Source organism: Pelophylax lessonae, assembly GCF_965119305.1.
Source record: "Pelophylax lessonae genome assembly, chromosome: 2".
NCBI lineage: Eukaryota > Metazoa > Chordata > Amphibia > Anura > Ranidae > Pelophylax > Pelophylax lessonae.
Window position 1 is genome coordinate 467,520,525 of NC_138769.1, and position 23,964 is coordinate 467,544,488.

A 23,964-nucleotide genomic window follows, 5' to 3' on the forward strand; every position below is an offset into this window, starting at 1 on the left:
GATGGCCACCACCTGTGTTTCGGTATGGTGAGTAAACCTCCCCCGCCCCCCCCCCCGGCGGATTTTGGGGTGGACGCGGGCCCTCTCCCTGGGGTGGTCAAACCCTCACACTGGGTTTCCCTCTGTCCTCTTGTGACCCCCCTCCTCCTCTCCACTACCACTTCTACCCCCCCTCCCTACCCACCCTCCCATGTGGGGCTGGGGCCTAGTGTGCAGGCCGCCTGGGGGGCCGGGGGAGTGTGCCGTCCGCGGTGAATCGTGCAGGGGGGCCTTGGTGGGGTTTTCTGCATTGGATGGGTGTTTGAGGGGTCCCCCTGTGGGTCCCGATTACCGCGATTCCCACGCAGGGCCGTCATTTTGTTGTAGCCTCTGTCTGCTTCTATGGCGACGGCCATCTTGGTACACCCGTTTTCTGCCATTTTGCTGAATATTTTTTGCTGTGGAGGCCGGTGGGAATGCCTGGAGGACAGTGAGTCATGAGGGTGGTCTCGCCTTCTCTGTGGGAGTCTGTTAACGCGCGCCTGACCTCTGGGGGGCGCTGTAGCGCTGTGGGGCCATTTTTTTAAAAAAAAGTAATTTTTGTAATTTTTTCTTTTTTTAATTGCTGGCGGGTTCCTCAGGTTCAGTATGGACCCTGCAGGCTATTTGTTCCCACCTGACCCCCTCACGGAGGCCGCAGGGCCTTCCGGATCTCCACTGTCCGTTGATGCCTTTTCGGCAGTTCGGGAAGCATTTGGGCCCGGGTGACGGTGTTAGGTGCGCTAAAAGGTTTCTCCGCCTACCCCTCCCTCATCTGATGTCTTGGAGTCTGGCTCAGCTGCCGCAGACATGGGGCCTCCCTGCCGGGTCTGTTACCTCGCACCCTGTCTGCTCGGATGATGAGGTTGACATTTCTACCTCCCCTGCTGCGACAGGCACTGGTGGATGCTCTGGCTGTTTTCGGGGCGTGACACCCTGCAATTTGGGTGTCGCAGTGGCGGCTGCGCCTGGTGCGCAGGTGGCATCTGGCACTCACGCCATCTGGATCTGGTCTTTTTGCTGGCTGCTCATGTAGGAAGGGACCGTCTGAGACGTTCCCCTGGGGTGTCTAATTGGCTGTTAGACGTTGCCCTTTTGGGGAGTCTCTGGTGCAGAAGGCTGTTAAGCCTTTGGTGGACGTACGGTCTCTAGCTGAATTGGACTACTGTTGTTCCGGTTGAGGAATCCCAGTCCTTAAGGCCGGCGCGGGCTGTGGCCTGCGATCTGTACTCCCTGGCATAGTCAGCGCTGGGAACAGTGTTTGTTTGTTTCCCCTTGCCACGCAGACTCTGCCTGATGGGCGGAGTTCCACCTCCGTGACTTGGTGTGGGGCATGTCCCTCCTTGCCCTTGGGGAGCTGTTGGACCAGCTGGCGCAGGAGCTGCAATTTGTTTGCGATGCCGCACTGTTCGAGTCTCCCTTGTATGGGTCACCTTGTCATTTGCGGCTGTGGTTGTCCAGCGTCTAGTTGGCCAGAGTGTTGGTCTGAGGATCAAACTTCTAAGATGGTCTTAATGGATCTCCTTTTTGGGGGATCGCCTGTTTGGCGCTGCCCTGGATGACCGTATATAAGGGTCTCACGGGGGGAAGAATGTTTTCTTCCACAGGCTAACAAGGGTAAGGGCCTTCGTTGCAGTAAACAGTTTCTTCGTCCCCTGGGGACGGTTAATGTGGCGAAGTCCTTCCAGACTTCCGTGTGTGCTTCCAAACGACCCTGGTCTGGAGAACATGAGATTGTTTGTTTTTTTTTCCAGACCTGCGAACTAGGCCTACTCGGCCTGAAGTTGCTTCCTCACCCAAGTAGAGGGGGTGGGGGGGGGTCCTTGCCGGTCGAGGACCTGCGGCTGGCCTGGATCCCAGGCTGCTGGGTTCAGGAGGTCATGCGGTCCAGTTGCAAGATCGAGTTTCGAGTTTTTCGTAACGTTTTTTTCCTTCCAATGTATGGCTGTCCCCGGATCGCTTTCAGGTGCTCTGTGGGGCAGTTCAGGCTCTGGTTCAACAAACTGGACCAACTGGTCCTTTGATGGTTCCGTGCAGATCAAAAATTCAAGTTGGTATTGGTTTGCACGGTGGTGGCTTCCCTGCATCAGGAGAATTCCTTGCCTCCATAGACATCAAGCTGCATAACTTCACATCCTGTTCTGTTCGGGACACCTACGGGTTCTCCATTTTTTGCCGTGGGGGAAGGATCTCTATCGATTTGTGGCGTTACCCTTTGGTCTCGCTTATGCTACTAGTGTCTTCACAAAGGTGTTGGCTCCGGTCCCAGCGCTGTTGCGGAAGCAGGGCATACCGGGCCAGGGTTCCTGCCCGATCTGCTTCTCCGTGTGGAGTCCCTTACGGTGCTGACAAACGAATTTGGAAGTCAACACGAGAATTCTGGAGGAGTTCAAGTGGGTTCTGAACCTTCAGAAGTAATCCCTAGTCCCTTCCATGAGACTGGACTATCTGGGCCTGACTTTGGACTCGCCCGCAGTCAGGGTCTTTTCTCCCTCCGGGGATAAAACTCTTAGAGCTTCAGATTGCGGTTCAACTGTTACTGTCCTGCACATGGTTGTCCCTTCGGACCTGTATGCGAGTTCTGGGACTGATGGTGCCGTCTTTCGAGACTAGAATCCAAACTGTCTGGACTTTCGGATCTGGCTGAGCTGACTGACCAGGGAGTCTTGAGCTAGAATCCTTCCTTCCCTTTTTCCTGAACAATTTTCACCGTGGATTCAAGCCTGCCCGAGTGGGGAGGAGTCCTCCGCAGGTTCTCTGCTTCGGGAGTATGGTCCCTGGATGGTCCAGGTTACCGATCAATATCCTGGGGCTGAGAGCGATCCGGTGCACTTTCATTTGACTACGCCACGACCGTGGCTTATGTCATTCGCCAAGGGGGCACCAAGGGTGTCCTTGCGGCCTTGGAAGTGTCAATTCTTTGTCTGACAGTGCGCCTTGTTCCAGCTCTTCCGCTGTTCCCTTTCCAGATGTGGAAATCTTGGCGGGTGGGTTGCCTCAGTCGACAGGCCTTGGATTAAGGGGAATGGTCCCTTCACCTGGAGGTGTTTCAGCAGTTGTGCCTTCGTTGGGGGCAACCCAGACCTAGACCTGTTGGCATCGCTACAGGATAGTGCTGCGGTTTATGTCCCGCTCCCGGGACCCTCCGGCGGCTGCAATGGTGGCACCATGGGTTCTGTCATGGGCAAGAACATTCGCTAAGTTCAACTTGACCGTGGAGTTTAGCATGGTCACCTGCGCACAACTGCCGCCAGCATGGTCGTGTGTGCGTACTCACGGATGGGCCAAGGTCAGTATCAGCTGCAGTCTGCCTTTCCTCCTCCCAAGTTGCTGCCGAGAATTTTTCGCAGGATCGAGGCGGAAGGGATTCCGGTCTATCTCGTTGCCCCGGATGGGCCTCGCCGAGCTTGGTACGCCGGCCTGGTCAGGCTAGCCGCAGACGCTCCTTGGAGAATTCCTCTCAGGGAGGAGTTATTGTCTCCAGAGCCCATCTCTCGTTCAACCTTATGGTCGCTGACTTTGCCGACTCGGCTGTTGAATGCCAGGTGCTGAAGGTCGGGGGTTTGGCTTCTTCAGTGATTCCCACCCTGCTTGAAGCTGGCGCCTAGTGCTTCCTGGGCTTTTTGCCTTGTAGGCATCTGTGCTTGACGTTGCAAGACGGCTACCGAGTAGTCTGTTCACACCTTTTCCACGTTTTATAAGGTGGATGTGCTGGCATCTGCAGATGCCTCTTTTTGGCCGCAAGGTTTTTTGCTGGCTGCTGTTTGGAGTGCTTTTGCCCTTCCTTGAGGGTGTTTACTGTTTGTTTCAGGTGGGCCTCATCTTATGTTCTGATGAGTCCTATGTTGCCTGGTCGGCTATGTTTGGCCTTGAAGACTCTTTCTTTTCTGGTGTTCCCACCCCTCATTTTTTGGCACTGTTTTGGGACGTCCCTACTGATATGGATCAGAGAAAACTGCATCCATCAATGAACGATAGAGAAAACTGGATTTCTCTATCGCTCATTGACAGACGTAGTCTTCTTGATTCTCAAGAGCTGGGTTATGTTGTCTCCGCAGGAGTAGGACTAGGCAGAAAGACAAACGTTCTGGCTCCACCTTAGGGGCAGTCCCTGAGGGTATATCCTCCCTCTCTCTGCTACAGGGAATCAGTTTTTTTCTGTCTAGTCAGGAGTAAGGACCTAAGTTCCTTGCTGGGATCTTTTGGTCCTGGCAAGACTTTTTTTCTTTAAGAAAAAGACATTTTTTAGGTAGTTTTCTCCAGTGTTTTTTCCTGTGAGATCTTCAAGCAAAGATGCCGGACCGGGCGACACTTGTGGTCACCCCAGCCGGCCTACGAGCGCGCGCAGACCATGGCATTGCGCTTGGTCGGCCGCGACACATTCAAGTAAGTATGCGGGGCCGGGCGACGGGCTGGATGTTGAGATCCAGTGGTCACCCCGGTTTCTGCCTACGAGCGCGTGCAGACCAGAGCTCCGCGCTGGGTCGGCCGCGACGGAGTCCCAGTGGAGGGACTGACCTTGCGAGTTAAAAGTCTCGCTTGGACGCCAAGAACCAGAGAGTCGAGGCGTCCGGAGTGGTCCACAAACCCCCACCCCGGTGGAGAGGGTATTGTGAAGAGAGGGTGCCTGTCGGTTCGGTATGGTGAGTAAACGTTCCCTTTTTTTCCTCGTTATGAGGCAGTATGTATTATGGGCCCCTCCATATATGGTCAGTATATATCTGATACTTACAAGTCCCCCTTGTAATACAGCATGTGTTTGTGGGAAGTGGACTTGGTTTAAGAGCTAACACTCTACCCAGCAGACTGTAACATTACAGCTGACATAGGAGGTATAATCCTACCTTATGTGTAGTATATCTTCTGTAGATCCATATATCGCCTCTTAGCAGAGATGCAGGTGGATGTGCTGGGAAAACGATTTTGGCGGTCCGCCGCCATTTTGCCGTAGACCTAATGCATGTATGTCCTCAGGTCACGCCGGCCGCCATGTTTTTGGAGTCTTATGTCTCTTCTATGGGGGCGGCCATGTTTTGTGAGCCCAGCTACCTCGTGGAGAGCTGGGAACGCCGGAAGGCGTACACAGGGGGCGGAGCCACGTCCTTCTACCCGGGAAAAAGCAAACAGCTCCTTCCAGTCTGTGTAAGACAGACGCTGACTGCAGTTGGTTGGAAACTGCACTGCATCGGTTGGTGAGCCTTGGGGGTCCCTCTCTCTCTCTGTGGGATCGAGAAGCAGGTACTCTGAGGGGCGCTATTGCGCTAGGGGGAGACACACAAAAAAAAAAAAAAAAAGTTTTTTTGTTTTGCTGGCAAAGGTGTCCTGAATTAACATGGACCCTGCCACTCATGTATCTCCTCCGGATCCCCTCGAGGGGTCTGCGGGATCCTCCAGCACCCCATTGACAATCGAATCATTGTCAGCTATTATGGAAACTTTTGTGTCCCGGGTGGAAGTGGCTTGTCAGGGACAGGGCGCAAGAAAGCGACCCCCGCCTAACCCCATATTATCTGAAACCTCGGATTCAGACTCTGAGCCCATTTCTGCAGTTGCAGGTACTTCATCTGGGATTGGTGTCTCGGGTCCTGTCTTTTCAGACAGTGAGGAGGATGTTTCGGCATCCGCCATAGCCCGAGAGGAAGCGTTGGTAAACGCACTCATTGTATCTGTTCAAGAAACCTTAAGGTTACAGGGTACTCCATCGGAAATAGCTGAAACTGAAATCCCTTTTGGGACTAAAAAACGCATCAAAGTGGCGAAGGTTTTTCCATTGCCCAAATGTTTTGGCAATCCAATCGAAGAAGAATGGTGTCTGCCAAAATGCACTTTTACTATTTCTAAACGCATTGACAGGCGTTATCCGTTTGAGGAAACCCTTATTAAGAAATGGACAGAACCACCTGTGGTGGATTCACCAATTGCTAGATTGAATAAAGCCACGGTTATTCCTTTAGAAGACGCTCCGTCTTTTAAAGATCCAGTGGATCGCAAGATAGAAGCTATGTCTCGCACCATGTTTTCCTTGATTGGATCAGCTTTCAGACCAATAATTGCTATTGGTCTGGTTTCGCAGGCTGTAACTGAATGGACCAAGTGGTTACGCCGGGACTTAGAAGAGGTCCCTCAGGCGGTATCAGATTTGTTGGAACAAATGATACAGGGGTTACAGTTTGTGTGTGATGCGGCGTTAGACGCCACTCCATTATTGGCGCGAGCATCAGTCTCAGCAGTGGTTCTCAGGCGTACACTGTGGCTAAAAGGTTGGTTAGCCGACCAAGGTTCCAAAAAAGCATTGGCTAATATCCCCTTTTCAGGAGAGCGTCTATTTGGAGCCAACTTAGATGAGATCATTAAAGATCTCACGGGTGGAAAGAGCACCTTTTTACCGCAAAATTTTAAAGGTAGAGGAACTCGTCAAAGACGAGGGCCTTCTTTTTCTGCTCACAAGAGGTTTTTTCGTCCCGCGGGTGAAAAAACTAAGTCCTCCAAAGCTCCTGCAGGAGGCGTCAGGGGTCGTTGGTCGGGCAAGCAAAAGCCCGCCCCCCCCCCAGACCTGAAGATAAACCATCCAAAGCCTGAAGGTGCGCCCCCACCCATAACTGGGGTGGGGGGACGTATTCGCCGGTTCCCGGATCCATGGCTTTCCAGAATCCCGGACAAATGGGTTTGCGAAGTCATAAGGTCAGGGTACAAGATCGAGTTTCGATCTCTCCCACCGGCGCGATTCTTCCCTTCCAATATCCGACTATCCTCAGATCGTTTAGAAGATCTGCGGAGAGCAGTCACAGATTTACTACAACAAGGAGTGGTAGTCCACGTTCCTTGGACAGAACGGTTTCAAGGGTTTTATTCAAACCTATTTACAATACCCAGGAAAGAGGGCAAAGTGCGTCCAATTCTGGACTTAAGAGCACTCAATTCTTTTGTCAACATAAGAAGATTCAGAATGGAGTCCATTCGCACGGTAGCAGCCTTCCTGCATCCAGGGGATGTCCTAGCGTCCATAGACATCAAGGACGCCTATCTTCACATTCCCATTTTCGCAGGACATCAGCGGTTTCTACGCTTTTCCGTAGAAGAGAACCACTATCAGTTTGTGGCGTTACCTTTCGGTCTCGCCACGGCTCCGCGGGTCTTCACAAAGGTGTTGGCCCCAATGTTGGCACTTCTGCGCCAAAGAGGCATATCGATCCTTGGTTACCTAGACGATCTTCTGCTTCATGCAGAGTCTCCTCAGACCTTGCTACAAAACATAGAAATTACTATGATTTCTTTACAGGAATTCGGGTGGCTGGTGAACCAGCAAAAGTCATTTCTGGTTCCCACCCAGAGGCTCGAATATCTGGGTCTAATTCTAGACACAGTCAGGACAAGAGTTTTTCTTCCGGTAGGGAAACTCCGAAAGATTCAATCAGCAGTCCAGTTGTTACTGTCCAACAGCTGGTCTTCCCTTCGGACTTGCATGAGGGTTCTGGGGTTGATGGTGGCTTCGTTCGAAGCAGTCCCATTTGCCCAGTCCCATACCCGAATTCTTCAGCAAGAGATTCTTCTCAGATGGAATCGGAATCCGGAATCCCTGGACAATCAGATCCGATTGAGCAAACAGACCAGAGAGTCTCTGGTCTGGTGGCTTCGGTCTTCGATGCTCAGCCAGGGAAAGTCATTTCTGCCAATATTTTGGACGATAGTGACCACGGATGCCAGTCTATCCGGATGGGGAGGAATTCTCGGTCAGTTATCTGTCCAGGGACTTTGGTCCCCGGAAGAATCCAGGTTACCGATAAATGTATTGGAACTGAGAGCGATCAGACTTTGTCTGATTCACTGGACCGAGCAGCTCCAGGGCAGCCCGGTTCGGATCCAGTCGGACAATGCCACGGCCGTGGCTTATGTCAATCACCAGGGGGGCACCAAGAGTGTCCGAGCGGCCAAAGAAGTGGCTTGCATTCTTCGCTGGGCGGAACGATTTGTTCCAGCAATCTCTGCGGTGTTCATTCCGGGGGTGGAGAATTGGCAGGCAGATTATCTCAGCCGTCAGACCCTGGATCAGGGGGAATGGTCCCTCCATCCAGACGTTTTCCACCAGTTGTGCCTACGGTGGGGCACCCCGGATGTGGATCTGTTGGCATCACGATTCAACAGGAAAGTTCAGAGATTCGTGGCTCGCTCCCGCGATCCTCTAGCAGAAACCGCAGACGCACTGATCGCCCCGTGGGGGCAATACCAGCTAATATATGCCTTCCCTCCTCTCGCGTTACTGCCAAGACTTCTTCGCAGGATAGAGGAGGAAGGAATTCCAGTAATCCTGGTAGCTCCGGACTGGCCTCGTCGAGCTTGGTACGCCGACATGGTCAGACTGGTGGCGGACGTCCCGTGGAGACTTCCTCTCAGGGAGGATCTACTGTCTCAGGGACCGATCTTCCATCCTGCTTTACGATCGCTGGCTTTAACGGCCTGGCTATTGAGACCCAGGTGCTGAAGGACAAAGGTTTGTCAGCTTCAGTTATTCCTACTCTAGTTGAAGCAAGGAAAGCGACTTCCAGAAAGATTTATCATCGCACATGGAAGTCCTACATTGCATGGTGTGAACCTTTGGGGTTCCGTCCTCGGTCTTATTCGATTAGTCGAATATTGGCTTTTCTGCAACAAGGGGTTGAGCAGAAACTGGCCTTGAGTACTATCAAGGGTCAGGTCTCAGCATTAGCCATCTTCTTTCAGAAGCCTTTGGCTACTCATTCCTTGGTGCGGAATTTCATCCAGGGGGTGCGACATCTGGCTCCGCTAGTGCACGCGCCGTTACCCCCCTGGGATCTTAATTTAGTGTTGTCGGTTCTTCAGAAGCCTCCCTTTGAAGATATTAGGGAGATTCCTCTACCTACGTTGTCCCAGAAGGTGGCCTTCTTGGTGGCTATTACTTCTGCACGCAGGGTGTCAGAACTGGCCGCATTATCTTGTCGTTCCCCATATCTGGTGGTTCATAAAGATAAGGTGGTTCTTCGTCCGAATCCATCCTTCCTACCAAAAGTGGTTTCAGAATTTCATCTGAATGAAGAAATTGTATTACCTTCCCTGTGTCCTAAGCCCAGTCATCCTCGGGAGTTTGCTTTACACTCCTTGGATGTGGTCCGGGCGATCAGGGTATACTTGAAAACGACAGACTCGTTTCGCAAGACGGATTCACTTTTTGTGATCCCAGATGGACCCAAAAAGGGGTTGCCTGCATCTGCCGCGACCATTTCCAGATGGATCAGACAGACGGTAGTACAGGCTTATTCTATTAAGGGTCGGGAGCCCCCGTTCCCTGTTAAGGCGCACTCCACTCGGGCACTTAGTGCGTCATGGGCCTTTCGCCATCAGGCGTCAGTGGTCCAGGTGTGCAAGGCGGCTACCTGGTCGTCGGTGCATACCTTTACTAAACATTATAAGGTTGATGTAATGGCATCGTCTGATGCCTCGTTTGGCCGCAAGGTTTTGCAGGCCGCAATTTGAGGAGACCAGTGGTCTACCTCAAGGGTTTTTCCGTTGGAAAATTTTTTCTTTAGTCTCATTCTTTGTTTATAATGAGCCTTTAAAACTTCTAGTTTGGCACCGGTTGGGCCTTCTAGATTGGATTTGATTTGTCAATCCCACCCCTCATTTGTGGCACTGCTTCTGGATGTCCCAGCTCTTGAGAATCAAGAAGACTACGTCTGTCAATGAGCGATAGAGAAAAATGGATTTTTGTAAGATCTTACCGTAAAATCCTTTTCTCTTAAGCTCATTGACAGACGTAGTACCCGCCCCTCTATCATTGAGTTGGGTTGGGTTAAATTCTCTGTACTGCTTTAAAACAGAACTGATTCCCTGTAGCAGAGAGAGGGAGGATATACCCTCAGGGACTGCCCCTAAGGTGGAGCCAGAACGTTTGTCTTTCTGCCTAGTCCTACTCCTGCGGAGACAACATAACCCAGCTCTTGAGAATCAAGAAGACTACGTCTGTCAATGAGCTTAAGAGAAAAGGATTTTACGGTAAGATCTTACAAAAATCCATTTTTTTGACTTACCGTAAAATCCTTTTTTCTTAAGTTCATTGACGGACGCAGTACCCGCCCCTCTATTTTGAGTTGGTGTTCTTTTCTGACACTGCTTTGATACAAAACTGACATCCTATGCAGGAAGAGAGAGGGTGTACCCTCCGGGACTACCCATAGGCGTAGCCAGAACTTTTTTCTGCCGAGTGTCTTTCTCCTGTAGGGGGCAGTTTTTCCCTACTTATATGGATCAGAGAGAACTGCATCCGTCAATGAACTTAAGAGAAAAGGATTTTACTGTAAGTCAAAAATCCAGTTTTTTGTAAGAACGTGCCGTAAAAACCTTTTCTCTGAAGTTCATCGACAGACGCAGCACCCACCCCTCTTCTTCTGTGTGAATGGGGTTTTTTCTATTCTAAACACTGCTTGCAACTAAACTGCTTGATTATAGAAGGGTGCGTGGGGTTATGCCTGCAGGGACAGCCCCCATAGGTGTGGTTAAGCTTTTTTCCTGCCTAGTGTCTATTCCTGATTGGAGGAGCAATAACCCTATAGTCTCTGACTAGGTGGAGCTGCGTCTGTCGACGAATTTCAGAGAAAGGGTTTTACGGTAAATTCCTACAAAAATCCAGTTTTCTTTCTCAGATTCATGTTTGTGAAGTGCTGGTTACTAACAGCCTGGTCTTGATAGCAGTTGATAACACATCCACGTTCTTTTTTTCAGTGCATGTTGGTGATACATATGCTGTTTTCCAGGAATACTTATTTTTGGGCTCATACGATTGCAAATGTACAGATTCTTTCACTTTAAGAAGGTATTTATGAGATATTGCAGAATTGAAATGAAGGATGCTGTTTATTTTATCTTAGACCAGAACTTGTTCGTCCAGCAACTACATTGTACCAACATAATCTTACAGGGATACTTGAAACTGCTGTGAGAGCAACCAATGCACAGTTTGACAATCCTGAGATACTAAAGCGGTTGGATGTCCGGCTTCTAGAGGTAATGTGTAATGTGGCAATGTATTCTATGTATTGTACCAATGAGCAGGTTTTTCTTTCTCAGTGTCTTTAGCTCAGAGGAAACTGGCAGCTAGTACACTGAGCTTTGATGAGCAGTTGAGGGGGGCTGGACTAATGGAGGTGGGCATTTCCAAGTGAGGAGAGCCAAAGCTATAGTGTGTCTTCAAATTCAAGGCTCCCCTTGCCTCAGACAGCTTAATGATATCAATACTGGCAAATAAATAAAATAAGGTATTGTGACCTGTCTCCCAGTGCATATTGAGCCTGCTGGGGTAACGACTTGTGTATACCCCTCTGTTAGGCTAAATAGTCTGCTTTTCACTTGGGATTTAGGTTGCTGAAAACTGGAGCAAACAGAGGAAAGCCTCAAGTATTCTAGCAAGGTGAGTTAAGTTTTTTGTTTTTTTTTTTTCCAAACAGTGAGTTTATTAAAATCTCAGTACAGTACATTTTAAAATTTGCAAACAATAAAATACAACAAACCGCGCACGTGCAGCAGCACAGACAGCCAAGTGACAGGGAAAAATAACAATACAATATACGTATATAACTATAGCCGGTAAGCCCAAAATGTAACAAGCAGTATTGGGGTAGGGAGCAGGAACACCAGAGTTAACACTATGCACCCGTGTCCGGACATTGCACCCATCCGTCCCATATCTTATTGAACTTGGCAGGACACCCTCTGTGTTTGTAAAGCAAATTGAGGGAGGGAATAGTGGTATTCACCTCCTGCATCCACATGGCGAAGGTCGGGGGGGTACTCCGCATCCAGGCTCTGGCTATTAATTTCCTGGCCGCAAACAGCGTTTTCTGCAGGAATGTAGTCAAAAAATTAATTCATGTCTCCATCCGGGTATATACCAAGGAGACACTGCTTGGGGTCCAGTTGCAACGGGGATCCCATTTTGTCATGAAGAAAAGCCACCACCTGCTGCCAGTAACACTGGAGCTGAGGGCAGCTCCAAAGCAAGTGAAAAAAGGTACCTCCTCAACTCGCGGCACATTGGGCAGGCAGGATCACTATCAGTGTGGTACCTGGCCACCCGAAGAGGTGTGAGGTAGGCCTGGTGCACTATAAACGTTTGGGTGAGTCTGTCGGACAATTTAGGGGACACCCGCCTACAGGTCTGCAGAGCCTCCCCCCACTCCTCATCCTCGATAGGTCCCACATCCCGGACCCAGCGGGTCTTAAGCGCATAGGCAATCTCTGTGGAGGAGGGCGTGTAAAGTTCAGCATAAAACAGGGATTATTCAGTGTGAAGGTTCCTGACATTTGATGAGTTCTAGAACTAAAACGGGCTCAGGAGTCGGCGGGGTCTCCGAGAACTGAGTGCGAAAAGGTGAGTTAAGTTTAATCTTCTTACCTTATCCCCAGCTTCTGTACTACAGGGGGTGACATCACCACCCTTGGGACGAGATTCCAAAGAATGCAGGGTACTCAAAACTTCACAGGATGACACAACAGCACAGTGTCTTCTCATGAGATTTGGTATACCTTTTCAGGAGGGGATCCTCATGAACAACTAGACCTACAGCTATTTACTGTAGGTGCATTAAGCATGCCTATTTTATTTAAGCCTGTATCCGTGCACAAGCAACTCACTGTTAATACTCCCATCCTTACCTTTATCTACATTTAGTCCATTACCTATAGCTGAATTTGAAATGCTCACGTTCATATAAAATATCATCAATATAGTCACTATGGTGAAATAATTTGTTATAAAGTAGAATATGGTAAAGAATGTTCCTATTAAACTAACAGAAACAGTATGTTTTAGTGCGTAATTGGCTGTATGTCATGCAGAATACCCTTGTATTAAATGTAATTTTCTTGTATTACGCTGTGTGAAAATGTACTAGACTAATACCTAGGCAATTGCGTACAAATGCTTGCATCCTAAAACATTTATAGTGTTTAATTCAGCAGTACCTCCCTTGCCAATATAAAGTAATAAACAAACATCCTTAGAATTGGCAACTAAAGTGCTGCTAGACAGAGCACATAATAACCTCAATTTTCTTTTGATGATTCAAATGGGGCCATTTAGGAGAAATAAGAAGACATTATTTATTGCATTCATCCACACTGTAAAAATCAAAATACGAATCAAGGCTTCCTCTTTAAAATGAAACTCTCTTGTTATTGAGAGTGCCTGCAAGCTAATAACTCAGGCGGGCCTGTAACAAAAAAGAGACTGATATGTCATAGGACCAATCTGCTTCCCTCCTGCGCCTCTAGTGCACGCTGTTTATGCTGTGCTTTGTCAAATATTTTTTTCCTGTTTATTCTCCATTTGAAAAAAAACTATTCCTTCCATTTAATTGGCCAGTCCTGTTTTGGAGAAACTAATAGCAGAAAATGTGTTTGTGTTGTATTATATAAAACCTGTTCTTTATCTAAAGCTTTGCTGTTCGAATATTTTTGTCCTTTAGCATTTGAATAATTTCATATGCTTTTTTGATTTCTTAAAAACTGCCACACTAAAATTGGGTACAGAAAACAAAGTATGGATGATTTTCACTTTGGCAATTAGCACTTTAAATGTTGTACGCATGTCATAATTTGATGTTTTTTTTTTTCTTCAGATGCTTTCCTAATATTTATAGACACCTCATTATGGTTTGTATTAATGCTATAATAAACAAGGCCATATGGGTTTTTTTCGTAAAAAAAAAAACTTTTTGGCGCAAGTTTATTTAAGCAAGCAACTTTAGGCAGATTTGACTCTCCTAGATTCTGCTGCAGTTGCTGTCCATTTGACATGTACATTTGGGGAACCAGATTAACTTGTCAAGAGGTGAATACAAATGATGTATGGTTAAATTAAACCTTGATTCAAACATTGACTTTAGGTCCTCCACTACAAGCTGCAGCGCCTGTTCCAAAAAGACCCATTTGAGCACTGAAAAAACTGCTTGCTTGTGCAGGCTTTGTCTAGACCCCACAGACTGCTGTGCAATTCTGCTTCTTTGATGCATTTCTGATATACCATCATTAATTGACTGCTTGGATATAGGGCAAACAAATAATGACTCTGCCTTTACAGAGCAGGCACAGACCAAGACAATGGTTGACAGGTAAGCTTACAGTACTCCAATTGATGTTTTTGGAATAGGTCTAACAGCTTAGAGCAGTGGAAACTAAAGTCCACTTAAGAATTGTCATTTGTAATATATCTGATTTACAGTAAATGGACATGGCAGGTCTCCCAAAGGAATCTTTAGGCAAATCATAAAAAATAACTTTGCACTCTCATTGAAAAGAAAATGTCAGTCAGGGAGGGTGTCCATACATTTAATATATTATAAATACAAAATAAAATGTTAATTATATTTTATTGTATCATTGAAAAGGAAATGAATATGCTATCCAGCAAATATGCATTGTTGCCATGACAAACAACCTAACCGGCAAATGATTGGTTTACCAATTGTTTGTTGCTTAGAGTCTGTCGGCCCAAAACTATTTCAGTTTTTTTTTTTTTTTAAACTCTGTTTAGTGCACATTGACAATGACAGAATTGCAAAAATATTTAGAAGACAATGAATGTAAAAGGGTTGTTGGTTTTAGAGCTGGTTCACACTGGGGCTGCTTCACACTGGGGCTGCCGACTCTGAAGCCGCCCCCCTGCAGCGCGACTTCAGCATCGCTTGCAAATGACTTATTTAATAGAAGTCAATGCAAGCCGCTCCGAAGTCGCCCCCAAGTAGTGCAGGAACCTTTTTCTAAGTCGGAGCGACTAAAGTCGCTCTGATTAGAACACTTCCATTGCACTGAATGGAGCGCGGCTTGTCAGGGGACTAAGTCGCCTGACAAGTCGCCCCAGTCTGAACCGCCTCTACAATTTTAAAAAGTAGCCTATTCTGTATAATAAACACAATAAAATTAAAACAAACAAAAAAAAAAAAAGAACCTTTTAACCGGTTGCCGACCGCCGCACGACTATATACTGCGGCGGTCAGCCCCGGCCAGGCAGAGTGACGTATCGGTACGTCACTCGCCTGTCACTGACTTGCGAGCCTATCGCGGGCGGGCGCGCGCCCGCCGAGGCGCGCGCCCGCCGCGGCTCGTTCACAGGCAAGTCAGTGCGTGTGACCGGCGGACTCGATGTCCGCCAGTCACACTGCGATCGCTCCTGTGAAGGGAGAAAGACAGAGCAGCTTGTGTAAACAAGCTGCCTGTCAGTTCTCCCTGTGTAAAAGTGAAGATCTGTCCGTTCTACTATGTAGAACGGTTGATCTTTGCTTTTACACCAATAGGAATGTCCCTACACAGTTAGAATCACGCCCCTAGGACACACTTAACCCCTCCCTGTCCAATAAAGTTAACCCCTTCCCTGCCAGTGTCATTTTTGCAGTAACAGTGCATATGTATAGCACTGATTACTGCAGTAATGTCACTGGTAACCCCAAAAGTGTCAAAAATGTCAGTCAAGGGTCCGATCTGTCCGCCGCAATGTCGCAGTACCGAAAAAAAAATCGCAGATCGCCGCCATTACGCGTTAAAAAAAAAACACCAAAAATGACAAAAATCTTTCTCTTTGTTAGTAAACGCGATAACTTTTGCGCAAACCAATCAAAATACGCTTTTTGCGATTTTTTTTACCAAACATAGGTAGCATAAAACAAATTGGCCGAAAAATGTTAAAAAATTTTGATTTTTACTTTTTTTTTGGGGAATTTCATATAAAAAAATGTGAAAAATATTGTTATTTTTGCAAAATTTACGCTCTTTTTTTGTTTATAGCGCGTGATCAAAAAATCGCACAGGTGATCAAATACCACCAAAAGAAAGCTCTGTTTGTGGGAAAAAAAGGACGTCAAATTCGTTTAGGTACAGCGTCGCACGACCGCGCAATTGTCCGTTAAAGTCACGCAGTAAAAAATCGCAAAAAAACCCCTGGTCCTTTAGCAGCCAAATCCTCCGGGGCTTAAGTGGTTAAACTGCTGTCCTGTAATTTACATTAATGAACAGTATGAGATGAAGTAAAGAATCTCTGGACAAGTTAAGCCTCGTACACACAATGAGAATATTAGATGAATGATCATCCGTTTTGTTTGCATGCTAGTCCCAAAAATGAAGAGGTCACTAAGGTTATTAAAATTCTCATATGACAGAATACAACTTTGAAAGTGATGTATTGTATTGTATTTTGTCGTTTCTGAGCATGCATGGTCTTGGTCTTTCTATTTTTTTTTTTTTTTTTTGATGAATACTGTACTGATTGGCCACTTGCCAACCACCCCATAGCAGATTTACTGTTACATGACGGCCGTTCTGCGCAGAATCACATGTATATATACATGAATCTGCACTTCCGGATTAGTCACAGCAGAAGCCAATCAGCAGGGGCCGGCCAATGGATGTCCGCCGGCACCTACTGATCGTCGAGGACATAGGCTGGAGGGAAAAAAGAGAGAAGAAGTGATTGGCGCTGCCTGGTGGGGTATTGGGAATGTAATTTATGGTTCCTGGCCTCCTGAATTAAGTTATATAACACTATATATACTGTGATTTAAGGTATATAAAACAATGAATTGGTAAAACTAGGTCAATCTATGTGTAAAATCAATAGTGTCCCATATGTAAATCAAAACATCAAAAAAATCTTAAAACATATAAAAACCAGCGTATATATACAATGCGTACAATCGGTGGGTATAAAGTGCAACAAGAAAAGTGCAATAGTGAATATCAGGAGTGCAATGATGAAATAATAAAAAATTAGTTAAAATATCCAATCATAAATGGGTAACCATATCATCACAATCAATAAATATCACCGTAAAAAATTCTAATAAATATAAGTGCAATTAAAGTGCATATATATATATAGCTGCCAAAAAAATATGTATACACTTGCAAAGGTGTAAAAAAGTGAAAATGATCAAATTGATCTTCCTGCTATACAGCTGTGCAAAAGAAACGGCAGTACAGAAATTGTGGTGTCCTTATAAATTATGAAGCAAATAAATCAAAACACAAGTGCAATCCCAGTGATTCTGGCAGATCCAAAGAAGTCCTAGATGGTATAGTCCATATATAGTGATTATGGTGCTCTATTTTCTATGCCCCGAGTGTGGTGAATGGGCAGAAGGAAGAAGTGTTCCCCTGAGCCTGGGGTCCTGCGCTTACCAGATTCCCTTACCCCTACAGGGGTAAACAGCGGGTCGATAATAAGGGATCGCTCCCATACACTGGCAATCAGGATGTTCCAAGGTCTCGGTCTCTCTCCTTACATAGTATTCAGGTGTCAGCTCAGTAGGTATAATGAATTCCAATTCAGTACCAGGGTATGTAGAAGAAAAGGGAAGGAGCCTCCGATAGTGTAATATCGTTTTAAAACACTTTATTAATAAAAGAAGGACATGTACTCACATAAAAGTGTAACCTATCGTATGCCCGTCTGGCATAGGAACCGCAACCTCCTCACTTGCGGTGCACGCTAGGGGGTGGCGTGCGCATCAACCGCCGGATGTGTGTTCCAGGCCTCGGGTTCGGAAAAACGGAAATGACGTGGTCACGCTCTCTACCGGTTTCGTCTCACTGACGTCATCTGGAGGGAGCTCTGCATTTGTAAACAATACAGAGCTCTGTCCTGACAGGGAATAAGTGATGGATTTTCTGTCCCTGCAAAGCGGGGAATAAAACCCATCACATCCCTTAGTATAAACACTACACACAGTACACACAAACATTGGTTAGACACACATTTATCCCTTTGATCGCTCTAGATCTTTAACCCCTCCCCAGCCAGTGTCATTAGTACAGTGCATATTTTTAGCACTAATCACTCACTGTATTAGTATCACTGGTTCCCACAAGGTGTCATTTAGTGTCAGACTGTCCACTACAATATCGCAGCTCCACAATAAGTCACTGATTGCCGCCATTTCTAGTATAAAAAAAATAAAATAAAAATTCCAGTATATAACCCGTAGTTTGTAGACGCTATATCTTTTGTTCAAGCAATGTATGCTTATTGGGGATTTTTTATTTTTTTTATCAGACATGTAGCAAAATATATTTTGGCCTTTTTTTTCCCCCAAAATTGTCGGCCTTTTTTTTGTTTATTGCGTAAAAAATTAAAAACCCATAGGTGATCAAATACCACCAAAATAAAGCTTGATTTGTGGGGAAAAAATTATATACATTTCATTTGTGTACAGCATTGCATGACTGCGCAATTGTCAGTTAAAGAAATGCAGTGCCGTATCGCAAAAAATGGCCTGGTCATGAAGGGGCGGGGGGAAATCTTCCGGATGGCAGGTGATTAAACGGGGTGGGTGAGGGAGGGGCGGGGGGGGGGGGGGGGTTGGATAGAACCACTGAAAAAGATCTTATACTAGAAGAGCCGTCATTTGGCTTGAGAGGTGGCAAACAATCATTCAACGTAGAAGAAGGTAATGGAGAGGGTGAGTTGAGTGAAAATGTATAGATTGGAAGTCAGCTACACAAATTTAAACAAGGTATAGATAGGGTAGGGCAAAGGCTTGAGAGTGGGTGTGACCATCGGAGAGGCTTAGAGGATGCAGTGGTCTCTGCATCTGTCATTTGTGTGGATTTATTGGGAAAAGGGAGGGTAGAAGGAGGAGGAAAGGTCTCACCCATTATCAGGTGGAGTGCATGTCCTTGGAGAGAATTCTGCAAAATGTGGGACATTTATTGTAAAAGCACAAGTGGTTGCAAATGGAGAAGAATAGGTCCAGTTCTTCTTTGTGGAGTAGTCTGACAGGTTCAGTTCACACATCAGAAACTGTAGAAGGGGTAGCGGAGGTCCATTTTGTTTTGGTTTTTTTTTTTTGTTTTTTTTTTCTTAGGGTGGCCCTTCTGGTCACCATGAAGCATATGGAAAGCCAAGTGTCGAACAATCAGAGACTTTGTTTTTGAATATCCAAGTGGAGATCTTTCCAGAAAGTCAAATGGCAATGGGAAAGGGTCTTTACATGGTATAAACCCAGTCACTGTGGCTGCAAGATTTTCTATTTAGTCCCAGAAGCGTGAGAGGAGAGGACAGCTCCACATCCTTTGATACAGTGTTGGTCTGGTCTGATCTGGTTTGGTCACACCATTAGCTTTGTTGTTGAGTTGTAGAGGTCAAGGACGTGGAAAAAAGGTGAGTATGTTCGGTGCATTATTGTGAGTTGCTGCTCCTTCCAGAATTAGTTGGTGATGAAGGCACAGGTGGTGGTTGAGCCCACAAGGATGTAGTCTGACTATGGAAAGAAGAGACCCTTGTTCTACGAGGAGGTTTGATCCAGGTGGGGAGGCTTGACAAGTTGGGAAGTTAGGGGTCTGTAAATGTCCGAAATTTTAAGGCGGTCAAGATCCAAGAGAGTGCCCAGTATGGATGTGCAAAAACGCTTACCCCTGTCAGGGCAAAGGCTAGCTGCAAAATTAATTGCTTGTCGGACATATAGGAACTGGTGGGCTGGTAGGTTGTAACGGGTTTGAATACCTGGGAAGGAGAGGGTTAAGCCAGAGGGGAGATCAAAAAATTGTGCCAAGCTTGTAAGCCCATAGGAGGCCCATGTGGAAAAGGCCGCGTATGTGGAAAGAGATGGTGACCATTTATTGGAAGGTGGCGAGATATAAAAGGGGAGAGCCCCAATTTTTTCCTGATCTCCCTCCAAGCTTTCAGGGTAACACTTAACAGTAAATTGTGTTTTAATGGTGGCGGGAGGGAGTTGACTCTGCAGTGCAATAGCGGACTGTCCTTATTGGTCAACCATCTGGGATTCAAGATCATAGTTGGAGTATCTGGATGTCCCCGACAACCAGTCCAAACCCACTCTAAGGAGGCAGGATAGATTGTACATTTGGATATTCGGTAGATTAGCGCTCCCCTCATGTTTTGGGAATAGCTTGTGAAGGGAAATGTGGGGACGGCGTTTGCGCCATAGTAAAGTTGTAAGAGATCTGTAGAGGGATTGGATGTCTTTATTTGGTAGGAGAAAGGGGATGGTCTGAAGAGGATATAAACGTTTGAGGAAACTAACCATCTTGAATAAATGAAATCTGTCAAAAAGGAAGAGGGAAAGGTCTGGCCAATTTTCTAGTTCTCTAATGATTTTGGAGAAGATAGGGGGATAGTTAAGGGTAATGGAGGGAAGAAGGTGACTTACCTATTTGGATGCCTAAGTAGGCGATGTGAGTTTTTGCAACCGCGAAGGTGGGTTGAGCTGACTGGGGGGGGGGGGGGAGACATGGGTGTGGTAAAGGGGTAAGATTTCACTTTTGGAAAAATTAATTCTGAGTCAGGAGCAGGCCCAGAATTGTGTGAAAATATGTTGGATATGGGGCATGTCTGACTTGGGGTCGGAGGTGAAGATTAATATGCCGTCAGCGAAAAGGGCTGTGCGTACTTCTTGTTGGCCTATCTTAATTCCATGGAGATTTGAATGATAGAGGAGGAAGCGTGACAGGGGCTTGATGGCTATTTTAAAGAGGAGGGAGGACAAAGGGGCATCCCTGTCTAGTGTCTTTGTGTAGGGGGAAGCTATTGGAGATTTGGCCTGCGGTTACTACATTTGGCGTAGGGGGCAGAGTACATGGAGGAGATCATGTGAAGGAAGGGGCCATCAAAGCCGTACTTCTGGACAGCCAGCTGCAGAAAGTGAAAGCTAACATTGTCAAAGGCTTTCTCTAGTGAGACAATGGCTAGATCACTGGTGGGGCTGGCTCTTGCTTGTTCTAGGACAGCAAGAACTTTGTGAATATTTGACGTGGCTTATCGTCCAAGTGTGAAGCCTGCTTGGGAGGGGTGAAGTAGCAATGGCAATGCTAACCTGTTGGCCATTATTTTAGATAATATTTTCGAATCCAGGTTGAGCAAGGAGATTGGGCGATATGATCCTGGCTCTGTTGGGTCTTTTCCTTTTTTTGGGATCAGTTTAATAAGAGTTTAGAAACCCGAGGGGGGGTATTGGCCCCCGTCTAGAATGGCTTGGTAAGTTGATGCTGGGTTGGAGCAATCATATCTGCTGAGATTTTTAAAAATTCTGAGGTGTACCCATCAGGGCCTGGGGCTTTGCCTGGTGCCAGCGAAGCTATCGCTGATTTCACGTCTGCAGGAGTGATCGGGGCATTTAATTGAGCTAGAAGTGAGGGATCTATCTGAGGGAGCTGGACCTAATCAAGGAAGGCCTTCACCTCTGTGTCATCAGTAGGATCAGGGCCATACAGGTCAGCATGCCATACACCATACAGACAACTGTCATTATCTGTATTTATTGAAAAGGGTTTCTCAAGGGAGGTTTTTGTAGATGAGGATAAGCAAACCAGCTTTCCCCTTGACGGACACGGAGCCATCGACTTGACCCACCCATAGTTTGCGATTACGGGTAAAGTCTGAAGGGAGTAAATGGGTTTCCTGTAGTAGGGCTATGTCAGTCTTAAGCCGCTTAAGATGATGTAAAATGGCCATTCTTTTATGGGGAGACCTAAACCCCTTGACATCCCATTAAACTATTTTCATATCAGGGCGGAGTTGAGGGGGGGGGGGGGGGGGGTTGGTAGGAATGTTAGAGTTGGGAGTAAATGATAGAGGGACATGGAGATGTAGCCCGGTGGGGTATATTGAGGTTCTTGCTTCCTGAAGTGAGGGGTGTGGAGTGGTTGCTAGCCCAACATAGGTAAACAATAGGAAAAATAAATATAAACCTACCACAATACGTGAAGACTTCTCTTTATCCTCTTTATTTCACATGAGATGCATTTCTCTCGGAACAGCATTACCGGAGATGTATGATGGCTTGCTCGCAGATCGTGAATGGTCAGTGTCCCCCCTGGGAATGTAAGAGCTGAGGGGGTACAATGCGGGACCTATGATGGCCGTGACGCAGCTTAGATAGATCTTCGCTAAGGCTCTGTTAGGGAGGCAGAGCGATAACATGGTAACATTTCAAAAACAAGATAGACAGAGTAAAGGATTGAGGCTTTGTGAAATGTGATTACTGGAGAACATTCTTTCTAAATAGAAAAAAAAAGAGAGAGCACAAAAAACTCTGCAAGCTCCAGTAACGGTGGAAGGACAAATAAGCCAGAATTATCCGGACATCTGCGGGTTTTATCATGTTTAGGCTTGTTGGAAAATCGGGCCCTTTTCGGTGAATCTTTTCTTGGGCTACGAAGACCTCTGTTGCCAGGAAAGAGTGAAGGAGCAGTTGACAGTTGGGTTTCCATCGAGATATGAAGATAGGCCTGAATATAGTTGGCTGCCTCCTCAGGGTGGGAAAAAGATTTTGGTTCCCCAACCTGGTCAGTGAACCGAAGGACTGCGGGATAAACGCATTTCTGATAAAAACGTGGCACATGAGAGCTGAAAGGCCTTGCGTCTGCGGACATCCTCTTGGGAATAGTCTGCAAAGAGAAGCAATTTATGGCCATCTAGTTGAAATGACTTGGCATTACAGAACGACTTGAGAATCGCTACTCTGTCCATATAGTTGAGGTACCGAATGATAACTGGTCTGGGGAGCGGCGTTCATTTGAGCGGGTCTCCAAGCGTTGTGCTCTTTCAACTATACATGGTGTCGCTATCCCCAGAGCATGAGGTAGCTGTGTGGTACAGATTTTTAGCAAAGAGCCTGCATTGAATGACTCAGGGAGCCCTATGATTCTCAGATTGTTCAGACTGGAACAGTTCTCGAGATCTTCGAGCTTATCCAGGATGTATTGCTGTTTCTGGGCATGTTGCTGGTCGCTTGCCTGAGAGGATTTACCTCATCCTCTAGGTCTGAGAGGCGGTGTTCCAGCTCAGAGAGCCATTTGCCATCTCCTTACGGAGCTGCATGATGCCTGCTACCACTGCTCTATCTACTGCTGCCGTGATGGTAGGGGACAGGAGAGCAGCCATAGCCTGTGCCATTCGGTGATATTGCTCTTCCTGGGTTCCCAGAGAGAGAGAGATCAGGTGGTAGCCGGGGTTTGGCAACGTCCCCCGCGTGTATAGCTTCGGCCATGTTACCTGGCTGTTGTACTGAGGGAGCAGGGTCCTGTGTTCGAATCGGGACCACTGTGGACCACAAATTGGTCAATGCTGATTATCCCCAGAGGTAGGCAGAGGAGGTGCGAGCAGGATTTGCAGGGCCTTGTAGGCGGTAGCTCCTAGCTCATGTGGCACCGGAAGTAAACCATTTATTCTAAAGCAACCTGCTTATCATTCATTTTTTTTATGCCTAGACTTAGATGTAGCATTAAAAAAAGGCTACAAGTTTTCATTTCTACAAGTTTGCTATTTTTTTAAATTTGTTTTTAGAATAGAGTAAAATAACATTGCTAATAAGAAAGCAGAATTATTGAATGCTATGTCCACACTATGCTCCTAAACAATATTCTTTATTTTTGCAATTTGGCCACAATTTCAGCTACGGAATTGTTAGGTGCCTAGTAACACCTGATGCAATTTATTGGTAGCAGAATACAAAATACATACTATTGTTCTGTTTTCTTGGTTTTGCTTGTAACACATAGATTTATAGATAATCCTATACATAGTTTATAGATAATCCTATTCTCATTTTAAAAACATTTTACGTGTATATTATAGTTGTTTCATTGGCAGGGCCGGCCCTACCATGGGTCCCGGTGGGACCATGGGACCCAGGCGGCACTTAGAGAGGGGCGGCCCCCGGCCGCCTCTTCTCTTCGGCTATTGCTAAAAAAAAAAAAAAAAAGGTCCGCGGCTGGCCTGACATGCACACTGCGCATGTGCCGCCGGCCACCGCCGCTCGGAAAAGCCCGTAAAAGTTCGGCTATTTCCGGGAATAGCCGAACATGTACGGACTTCACCGAGCGGCGGCGGCGGGCGGCACATGCGCAGTGTGCATGTCAGGCCAGCCGCGGACCTTGTGCCGACGTTCGTTTCCCCAGGCACTCGGCTCTGATCGGAACTCCGCCTCC

General features: G+C 46.9%; 1 protein-coding gene across 1 annotated transcript in view; it reads left to right on the forward strand.

Moving 5' to 3' along the window:
• TUBGCP3 (tubulin gamma complex component 3) overlaps window positions 1–23,964 on the forward strand; it is a 237,541-nt gene that overhangs the window by 131,114 nt on the left and 82,463 nt on the right. Inside the window, exon 15 of the mRNA XM_082245180.1 lies at window positions 10,899–11,034. Within this exon, the coding sequence (XP_082101306.1) occupies window positions 10,899–11,034 (136 nt within the window). The remainder of the gene's footprint in view (window positions 1–10,898; window positions 11,035–23,964) is intronic.